This window comes from Catharus ustulatus, chromosome 16, assembly GCF_009819885.2.
Source record: "Catharus ustulatus isolate bCatUst1 chromosome 16, bCatUst1.pri.v2, whole genome shotgun sequence".
In the NCBI taxonomy this organism is placed as follows: Eukaryota; Metazoa; Chordata; class Aves; order Passeriformes; family Turdidae; genus Catharus; species Catharus ustulatus.
In genome coordinates, this window is record NC_046236.1 from 9,172,868 (window position 1) to 9,183,724 (window position 10,857).

Here is a 10,857-nt window from a genome sequence, read left to right on the forward strand (position 1 = left end):
CTCCTTAGGAACATTTGTATAGCTCAGTTCAGTTCACATGTGCAATCCTAGAGCAGAACCAAATCCAAATCATTAAATCAGGAATCTCACAGGAGCACAGCCCTGCCAAGTACAAGGTTCTCCTTCCTTAAGGATTTCATACTCTGTACTGGACAGATATTAAGAAAATGTGCAGCATGGGACAACTGCAAAACTGAGTGTCACAGAGGAACAGAGCACTCCCTATTTCTTCCATTTACCTTCAGTGATCACATTTACTGAGAGAGCAGTCACTGCAACAACTTGAGTATTTTCTTGTCTCCAAATAAATCAAACCAGAAAAGAAATGGACAACAAAATGAAAGTCAAAGAAAAACAGTAGTATCTATTTAATTTTAATATAAATGCAAGTTACACAATTTCATGATTCACTAATTTGTAAGAGAAGGAAACATAGAAATTGATGCTATTATTTGCCCTCAGAAAATCTAAAGCTGGCATCCAAGCAACTCCCATCATAAGTGAACCAAATCCTCTTAATGACATCAGAGGTACAACACTGAAGCCAGGCTCCAAAATCTCCCACTGCCAATGAAGCTGAGAACAATGTGGGTTTTCAGAACCAGAACTTGGGACTGGCTCCATTTATTTTTTAAAGTGCATATTCTGTAGGGGAGTACATGTGAAAATAAACCAGATTTGTCTTCTTTCCAAACACTACATCTCACTTCAAATTACAAATCTGGTATAACACTGGCACAGAACTGGGGTAATACTGTCATAATTATTAACTGCAAGTTTCCATGGAGTTCTTGAATACTGAGAGCATCATTTACTTTCATGTTTACCTCAGGTTAGTGTAGCTCTGCATGACTGAGGTACCAAACTAAGTCAACACATAAATCTCTGAACACTTCAGAAATGACAGAGGAGAAACAAGACATGTAAAAACAGAACACTAATTTTGCTACAATTAAAATGCAAAAGCTCATAGAAATATTTCTGTTGTTCTTTCTGATGGAATAAACAGGATCAGTGGAGTTCAGTTTGGATCCACATGAAACATCCTTCAGCCCTATGAGTGGTCTGGTACCTTTCTATGCTACCTGCACCAGTTAGTACATTTTCAAACTAGCTTACACCAGGAGTATTATTTACATCACACCTGCACTGTACTCATTAACCTCTTCTACACTTACCTATGCACCCTCCAGGGCGTAAATGCCAGCTGCTCCTGACCCTCCTCCCTGTTGCTCTGCTCTGTTCTACTGGCACGTTATGAAATGCCCTGTCATCCAACTCTTCCACAGCATGAAGAAACACTTAATAGCCTGCATGAAATTATACGCAACTGGAAATAAAATTTCACAAGGCACAACTTGTGAGCCTGAGACAGGAATTTGTTTCCAGGGCAATAGCTGTTTTTCAGCAGATGCTCACTCTTTTGCAAGGCAGTTGCATAACAACACAAAACTGGAACTTTTCCTTATGTCACTGGGTTCCTCTGCCAGGAAAGGATCATGAAAATTCCTGCCCCAGCTAATATCTGTGATAATAGAACAATTAGCAATTGAAGCATGGTGCAGCCAAACTGAAAATATTTGCCTGTATACTTGAAACCAGTTTGTGTGGTTTCAGCCTTCAAGAAGTTTAGAAAAACAACTTAGAGGCACCATAGATCAATAGCAAAATCTCCCTACAGAATACAGATTAAAGTTAATTCAAAACACATATTAGCTCTCACATTCTGTGCAACTCCTTGCAATATGAAAATGGCAATATCCCAGCAAAGCAGGTACTAAGGAGCAGAAACCTAACTGTAAGGGGGTATGGCTGTTTACATAAACCCCCTCTCAGAACTGTGCTCTTAAGTGAAAAAAAACTGAGTATGAGGGCAAAGGAAGGTGAATTGCAAGGGGTGAAAAAAAAATGGTGACTTCCAGTGTGAGCTGGAAGGGAAGGTGAGTCCAGGACTTAGAGGTGGGCTCTGTACCTAGGAGGCTGAAGACAAGGTCATTGTCACTGGAGCACTGAAACCCACAGTTGCATTTAAAGTACGATCCATCACAGGTAAATACGATGCCAGAGTCCATTCTACTAACTGATGTATTTCACACCAGAACGAATTATCCCTCTAAAAACCATAAAATCTACACACAGGTTTCTGCTACATGAATAGTTAGAGAAGAAAGGCATTGATTCCAGAATGACACAAAATATGTAAAGATACCCTTGTTAGTATCACTGCAAACATCTAATACTTGCTGTTAAAAAGAGAGACATTTATCAGCAATACTGCAAGTATCTAATACTTGAAATTAGAAGACTTTAGAAATTAGTCTATTGTTGAAATTTTACTTTTCCTACTTGAATGCTCTAGAAGGGCCACATTCAGATAGAACTGGTGCCTTTCTTGTTAACACAGGATTCAAGGAAGCTAAGTGCAATTTTCTTGGCCTCATTGGCATTGCAGACTTCTCTCTTTAGTTACCAGCTGACCATGCATCATAAACAAATTTTGCTGCTACTGTGTCTTCAACTGCCATCCCTGAAAAAGAATGAAGTTACCTTCAAACAGTTATTCAACTGTACAAATAATTTTGTTTCAGAAGGAAACAGGAAGACCAAGGACACTATCTAACTGGACAGGAACAGGAGTTATTTCCCATCCCAAACACCTACAGTGTTACATTCAAAGTCCGTAGCCATCATGCAGTGTTGGGTGTGCTGTAAGAAGTTAATGTAACAGTAGGAATCTAATTCTCAGTGCTCATATCACAACTGGGCCCTTTTGGAGATGTCATGTAGCTCAGAGCATGGTAATTCATGCCCAGTGCCACCCTTCCCCAAAGCCCAGCCCCACAGGACACTGTCACATTGTCTCAGGTCAGACAGACCCCACGGGTGGAACAGCAGGGCAGTCGGGCTGGAGCTCTATTAATAAATGCTGCAGTCATGTCTTGAACAACTGTGAAATGGAAGATGGACTTCTATTGTTTGCCTGCTTTCCTATCACTTTTCATTACATCAATCCTGCTAGATAAATAAGAAGGGAAATAAAGAGGGAAAATGCAAATCACAATCTACTTTCTTGTGGACAGTGCATTGCCACAGTGGTTCTGAAGATGATCAGCAGCTTTCCCACGCATGGGGGACCCAATAAAGAACAAGGCATTGTTTTCTGGCAGACTTGGACACAGGAGGGGCTGTTCTTACCCAACGATTTAAACACTGTTGTTTTCTCAGGCAGGGCTGGTTTTGTACCCTTCAATACCTCCCCCAGCTCAGCAAAAATCTCCGCCTGTGAAAAAAATACATATTTATGCAAAATCATAATAGCTATACATACATTAAGAGGAAAAAAAACCCTTTTCTTCTGAGTGACTTCAAAACAAAGAACTCCTCCAGTGCTGCATCCCAAAACTGATTACTTTCCATGGTGAAGCAGATCAACATTATATAGAAACTGGACAGAAATCAGAGGAGTAGAATGGTTTTCAAAGAAAAACAGCTGGCAGACTTTCCTCAGCCAGTAAGTTTTTTTACAGTGGATAGCTTGTTACTTGTCCAACAAAACACATGGGATTCCACACACATTACCATATCTGGAGCTCTTATGTTAAACCTCAAAAGTGTAAATCATATTTATTCTGCAGACACATTAAAAGAGAAAAAGAAAACTCCATTGAACCTCAAAGAGTCCCTGCTGGCAATGCTGTGCAGATCATTGTCTGCTTGGCTTGTGTGGTCCATTCTTTGGGCTGGTCCATTCAGTGTCAGTCACACTGAAATCTCATGGGAAGAAAGTTACAGGTTTTAATAAAGAGATTTGAAGAATATTTACAATAACCAAACACTGCAGGAAATGTAGGTCTTTCAATAGCAATTCATTGTCATCATCAAAAGCCAATGCTGAAAACATGCTACTGTAATATGGTGTCATATAATGGTAGCTACAGAGGTTTGGTCACAGACAGAGCAGTCAGTTTGAAACCAGTTTATCTTTCAAGCCCTGCCTGGAAAGTGTTAACAATTACATTTGATGCCCTAAAAGTTTCAGTGCAGGACATCATCAGTACCAACTCATTTCAAATGCAAGCCAACTGCCACAAAAATAAAGCCCATAGTTTCAGAAAGTCTTACCCCTGATAAAATAACATCTCCCGATTCTGTACGAGCAGCATCTCTGGAATCCACAAACAGAACAGAATTCTTCATCAGCTCATCATCCAGTTCTCTCCAGTCTGGTCTGCTTGCTCCAACAGCTAAAGCAACAAAAGTGATGAACTTGAGAGTAATGTTTAAAAGAAATCCAAATCACACTTTGTTCAAAAGACATGTGTGGAGCAACTATCAACGCTACTATGGAAATGTAATGTACAAAAAATCCAGTGTTAGCCTCAGAGAAATACTGATTGATAGAACAACAAAAAAACCAAAACATTCAAGATTTGATATGTCATCATTCAAGATTTGTTATGTCAGTAAAATATCCTTGACAGAAGAGGCGGAGTAGCTGAGGCAAAAGAAAGCCCTCTCCCTTTGTCTGTTATCTCTCATACCCTTGTTTTCATCAGATCATTACCAAATGCATTTTACATACCTTTATTAGATTATCACTTACTGAGAGAAACTGAAAACAAATCACAGAGCTTAATTTTTTATACACAGCACCAAGATCATTATCAACTTGTTATGAACTTAAAAAACAAGCAAACAAGAAATCCAACAAAAACTAGCAGGACTACCCGGTTATACCCTATTCAGATATTTTGTTACATGTCCAACTGTTAAGGAACAATAAATTTGCATTTTCTAAATTTGCATTTGTTGCTCAAATGCCTCTTGAAACAGTACAAATGCCTCAATGAAGGGTAAAAAAAGGCAAGGAAGGAAGGGCAGTCTTTGTGTCTGTGTCATCTCAGTGACTGTGGACCATAATTGATTTTGTTTCATTTCTGGCTTCCATGCCATGACACAACACAGACAACAACTTTCAATGACAAAGGACTAAATCGAGTTTGAAAAATTGGTAGGATGCTGTTGGAATGTGGGACCATTCTTTAAATTATTCCCTTTGAGAATTTGCTTTTGTCTTACTACCATGCTATCTGGAAAGTACACAAGGTCATCTGAACAAGGCCCACAATTAATAAAAATAAACAAACAGAGGCATGTCCAGAGACACCAAACAATAGTGTGGCAACATCATTACAAGGCAGGCAACAAAAAAAAGCACCCCTCCAGACCTCTATATATAAACTATAATTAGAGGTTAAATTATGATGCTTTTAATTCAGTTATCGCATCTTCATAACTCAAGTAAAAAAGTAAATTGGTGTGATCAGCCCCAAAGGAAACAAATAGAGAAGAGCACAAAATTGGTGAAAGAAAAGATGACACTACCAGGGCAATGTAACAATGAGCAGCAACTACTCAGGAAAGAAGAATATTTGTGTGGGTTATTGAAATGGACAGCAAGGTGAGAATAACGTCAACATGAAGGCAAAGATGATGCACCACACATATGGGAAAAGAGCAAATCCCATGTTCTAGCAAAAATCCTCTGTTGGATTATGCAGGCATTCTGGCTCCAGGAGGACAGGGCTGGGAAAAGTGGTCCTCACCAAAGAGGAAAAGTCAAAATGTAAAGAACATTCATTCCCTGAAGCACAGAGAACTGCTTTCCAACAGACCGTGATGCTAAACAATGCGCTAATAAATACTTGCCGTACTCAGTGGGAACAGAACATACCATTGATGTGGGCACCTGGCTTCACCCAGTCCCCAAAGAGGATGGGAGTTGTTGCCATAGTGACTGTCACGATCACATCAGCCCCTGTCACCGCCTCCTGGGCGGAGGAGCACACCCGCACGGGGCCGCCGACAGAGCTGGCAAACTTCACTGCCCTCTCCTTGGTGCGGTTCCATATCCTGACCTTCAGGGAGAAACAAAACCAAACAAAGACAAATTAACTTACAGAATTTCTTCTTGCTGAAACAGAATGGTTAATTTAAGTTTTCAGTAGATAGTTAAACATTTCCTAAAGGTTGCAAGTTTTTTCCCCCTCTAATGTTTTTATCATACAAGTGAGTAAATTTCATGAGTGCTCAGTTACATTTGAATGCCTGTTTTGTCCTTGTAGAGCTGTTCTTATAAAATACAAATATTTCTGAAAAATATATTTAAGCTTATCCAACTATGGCATATACATTGGGATTTTCTCAGACAAAAAGCTATCTGAAACAACTTTGATTCCAACCTTTTTTCTTTTCAAGTATCAACATTTGAGCAAGAAATTCTTGCTGCTCCAACTATTCTTGGGTTCTGTAGAAACAGAACCAAAATATGATTAACCTTAACTTTTATGGTGGATTGACCGTGGCTGGATACCATGTGCCCACAAAACTGTTTCATCACTCCCCTCCCCAGCAGCACAGGGAGAGGGAAGAGAAAATAAGATGGAAAAATTTGTGGGTCAAGATAAAGGAAGTTTAGCAGAATAGAAACAAATGTTGGAGACAGCCTTGGTGTTGTGTGAGCACTGCTCAAAAGTAGCCAAAACACTGGGGGGTTATCAGACCCTTTGAGCTGCCAGTGCACAGCACTGTGGGGGCTGCTCTGGGGAACAGAAACTCCATCCCAGCCTGACCTGATACAACTGCACTGGCTGTACTGTCTTTGTAATGAATCCTGCAACATAATAGAAAAAAATAAATGTATCCTCTTAAGATGTGGCTGTTACCTCTTTGAATGTGAACAGTTCTGTGAAGATATCATAATGGCTGTATGCTTGAACACCAGCTCCCAAAATGCACAGCACTTCAGAAAATGCTGGCATTAACAACTGCACAGTATCAGAAATAAAAAAAACAAAAGAGGATATGTAAGGACAATATATTAACAGGTATTACAAATATATATCAACATATTACAAAAGAAAGCAGTACTGTTAATCCTTTCAAACAACAAAAAAGTATATCAACAAATATTCAATAATCACTATGTATATTAGGCTTTTTTTAATGCAAAAGCAAGCATCAGTAGCACCAAAGTACATCTTGGCTTAATTCCAGTGTTAATTTGTCTGACTTGAAATTCAGATTTAAGATGCAACAGCAAGAACAGCAAGTTCCAGGGCCTCCGCACACTCCAACATTAACACACCCATGTGGCTGGGTTAAGTGTAAAAGCACAGTGCTGATGTTCTGCACTGGCTGAAAGCAGGGCTCAGAATCCCAAACAAATCAGTACTGAGAGTTGCAGCTGCTCAGGTAAACTGGTCCTGGCAACCCCACACTCAACCTCTCTGAATTCACTGAATTCACAACACACCACAAGCACATCTTGGCATTGTAAGAGCCTTAATGCACAGACATCGTAAAAGTAGGGATGGTTCTGAGGAACAAATAATAAAATTCAGTTCTACAATTGGTTTTGGGTTTTTTTTCTTTTTTGTTCTCTTTTTTTGTTTTTTTTTTCCTTTTTTTTTTTGTTTGTTTGTTTAGTTCTTATCTGTGATTCACCAGTACTTGGCAAAGGGGAGGACAGAGCTGCTGGAGTCCAGCCCTAACCTATCCTTGTATCTTGTTTATGCATTTTCTGTGGCCACTCACTCCTGCCTAAAAAGCTTTAGAATTGTCTAGGCTCTCAAGGTTTATTCTGCTGCAAACAAACGGAAAAAAAAATCTATTGAGCCCATTTTTCAGTAATAAGAATTAGTTTTAATGTGTCTTTTAAAGACTGTGAAGCACTGATTCCAAAGGCCCTTTGCATAAGAGCGTGGGTCTTTGAAAAGCAAATGCCATAAAGAAGACAAGATGACAAATATGAGCTAAACTCAAACACTCCTGAAAATTTCCAAAACAATAGATGACAATGAAGGATTTGATCTTGAAGTACCTTCAGCAGCCAAGCTCCTTTGAAGCCAGCATGGACTACATAAAAACCATCAGGACTGACCAAATACAGAATGGCCAAAATGAATGAGGTCCTGTAACCTCCTGTCCAAGGAGCTCATTGTAAATCATCCTGTCCTTTGGTTCAGGAGAAGTTCTTGGGGACAGGTCCTTCACTCAGTTTTATGCCAGTGTAGCTCCACTGCCATGGATAGAGTCACCCTGGCATGAAGACTGGCCCTAACAAAATGGTGAGATCAGCCTTCATTCTGATGCAAAGCTGAAGAGTGACAAACAAGAGCATTTTTCAGCTCTGGCCCTCTTCCTATGGCCTCAGCCTTTGAGGTGAAGGCTAAAACCCCGCTGTGCAATGCATAGGCACTTGTTCTGCTCCTGCTGTTAGCAGCCCAGCCAAAAGCAGCTTTTAAAAAAGAATTCCAACACAACAATTTCCAACTGAACACAAAGCAATACACAGCTAGATGCACCTCACCTGTCTTTAGACACTGAATTTTATGGCCATGGTCAGGGACAGTCATCTGGACACCTTCCAGTGACACTGACAGACAAACAGACACCTCTGGACAAGTTACCCATCTATACTGAGCATCATCTATCTTAAGAGAGATGAAATGCTTTTTCCCTCTTTTTACAAGTCGAGTGCAACCCACCAGTCCTGTCCTGAAAGCAGCAGGCATCTATCTAAATAAAATTCAGTGTATCACCACAGCTACATCACCCAAAGCCATAAAGGGGCATGTTAACACAAACACAAAAGAAAGAAAACACACTGAAAGACAGCTCAGTAACTTTCCAGAAGAGGGTGCAATAGAAGCCACAAAATTATATTTCAGGTTCCTTCTCCAATCATACACAAAGTGTTAAAGCCAGACATGACTGACTCAAAACAGAGAGTTTAAGTTTTCCCTGAAAGTGCATATGTTATGATAATTGAAAGCTGTATTGCATGAAAAGCCATTTGCATAATTAATTCCAGTTATTTTATAACTCCAAGTCCAACTTAGAGAACAGAAGACACACCTTGGTAGCAATGGCAGAAACTGCAGCTGTTCGTTTTGCTGTGATGACACTTCCATCCAGGACCTTAAAAAAATAACACAGTGAACACTGAAAAATTAATAAATACCAAACATTTTCATCCAATTTGTGAATCATGCCATATTACAGCTATAACAGATACACACATGTAGAAATTGGCAACTATTATCATAGCAACCACAAAGCACACAAAGTCACATTTAAACTGGGCAGAGTCTCTGTTTATTCCATTTCTTCCATGTTACTCCATCAGCACAAAAGGAGTAAAAATGGTCAAAGAGCCACCTCTAACTCACCCAGCTCCTGATGCACTGCACTTCCCTGGGTCTCCAGCACAGGGAATACATGGATATGACTCCAATACTCTGCACTCCAGGAAAACCAGGGATCAGTGCAAGACAGCAGTGGCTCCCCAGTCTGCACTGTCTTGGTCTGTACAGAGGGGTGACAGGGTACTGTGGAATTCCTCAAATGTGTATCACACATGGGACACTCCTGCCTCAATGTCCACTAGCATGCATATTAATTATGGGACCAAAACCCCAAGATGCTTGGTAGAATAACCCAAGACAGGTTTCTTGACCAGTTTTGTCTCTTTAATAAATCATTATTACTAAAGTGCAATGGAAATAATCACTACTCTTTAAAAAAATTCTTAAATTCTTTAAAGAAAGAAAAAGTAATCAGACTCTGAATACTATTCCCTGCAATGCAAAATGTAAATCTCTTTCAACTTGAGAATCAAGATGGCTCAAGATCCATTCTTCACACAAAAAGGTGGGGGGTATCTTCGCTTTAAAATACAAAATAAACTTCTCCTAATCATTCCTTTCTTCCAGTTACACTCTGAGCTATCAGATTCAAATCACAAGCAGCAGTAAATAGCACTTTGAGTTCAGTTTGACAGAAACAAAAGCCAGACAGCTTTGGGCCAAATCCTGTTGGTAAACTCAAGCACATTTACAGCAGCTCCAGCTTCCAAGGAGCAGAAGTGAGAACTGACAGTATGAGCAGAGAAGAATGCAGGACACACGACACTTACAGCTTTCAAAGTACCATTGCTGGGGTCAAACAGGAGGACAGTCGCTTGGTGAGAAGGCACAGAGGAGTCCTTCAGGTGCTCATAGAAAGTCACCAACTTGGTTGTCAGCGCATCGTCTGCAGCGCTGTACGCGGGCATGACTCCGAGGTACCTCGGGAGAGAATTGCCTGCGTTACTCACGCACCTTCACCTGACGCTCCAAACGCGCCCACCCGGTCCCTTCCCCGCCGCCAGCCGCCCCCGGTGCCGCTGTCCCGCGCCTCACCCGCCGTGCCGGGGCACGGGCAGCACGGTGCGCACCGGCTGCACCACGCCGCCCGCCGCGCCCGCCGAGAAGTTGGCCAGGGCGGCCTCCAGCGCCGGCAGCAGCAGGCTGGCGCGGTGCAGGTGCTTCTCCACCTCCTCGGCGCCGATGAACACGGGCGGAGTCGAGCCCATGGCGAGAGCCGAGCTGGCGGGACGGGACAGGATAGGACAGGACACGATAGGACGGGACGGGACAGGATGAGGGCACTCCGACAGTGCGACACGCCACACCGCCCGCACCGCCGCCCACAACTCGCCGGGTCAGCCGCGCTGCCGCCGGCCCCGCCGCGGAACCGCCCCGCGGAACCGCCCTGCCCGGCCCGGCTCCGCCTCCGCGCCCCACGCCCCTCACGGGCGCGGCGGACACGCGCGCGGAGCCCGCGCTAAAGTCCTGCTCGAGGGCGGCTCCGGTGCCCCGGACGTTGCCGTACGCGCAGGCACCGCCGCTGTCCCGCCTCACCCCGACAGCGCTCGGGGGGAAGGTGGCTGCGAACTCCACGGAATGGCCCTGACATAGGTCGCGCACAGCCACCCCGGGACCCCACGTCCCGAGGGTCAGCCGCCAGCAGGAC

The 10,857-nt window shown here is 42.4% G+C and overlaps 1 protein-coding gene across 1 annotated transcript; it reads right to left on the reverse strand.

Moving 5' to 3' along the window:
- Positions 1-338: 338 nt before the first annotated feature.
- On the reverse strand, positions 339-10,572 carry CRYM (crystallin mu). The gene is made up of 8 exons (XM_033074406.2): positions 10,245-10,572; positions 9,980-10,130; positions 8,920-8,982; positions 6,726-6,827; positions 5,735-5,918; positions 4,123-4,244; positions 3,196-3,280; positions 339-2,527 (listed from the first exon to the last, which is right to left on the reverse strand). Exons 1-8 carry the CDS (start codon positions 10,415-10,417, stop codon positions 2,463-2,465), a joined length of 945 nt encoding a protein of 314 aa, XP_032930297.1. The 5' UTR covers positions 10,418-10,572; the 3' UTR covers positions 339-2,462.
- Positions 10,573-10,857: the final 285 nt, after the last annotated feature.

Bases quoted from the DNA above. Each gene is read 5' to 3' on its own strand.
- CRYM (XM_033074406.2), bottom strand. From the start codon at position 10,417: ATGGGCTCGACTCCGCCCGTGTTCATCGGCGCCGAGGAGGTGGAGAAG. The intron at 6,828-8,919 runs GTGTGTCTTCTG...GATACTGTGCAG, and splicing joins TTTCTGCCATTGCTACCAAG to TTGTTAATGCCAGCATTTTC. The intron at 4,245-5,734 runs GTATGTTCTGTT...TTGTTGCTTTAG, and splicing joins GCCAGGTGCCCACATCAATG to CTGTTGGAGCAAGCAGACCA.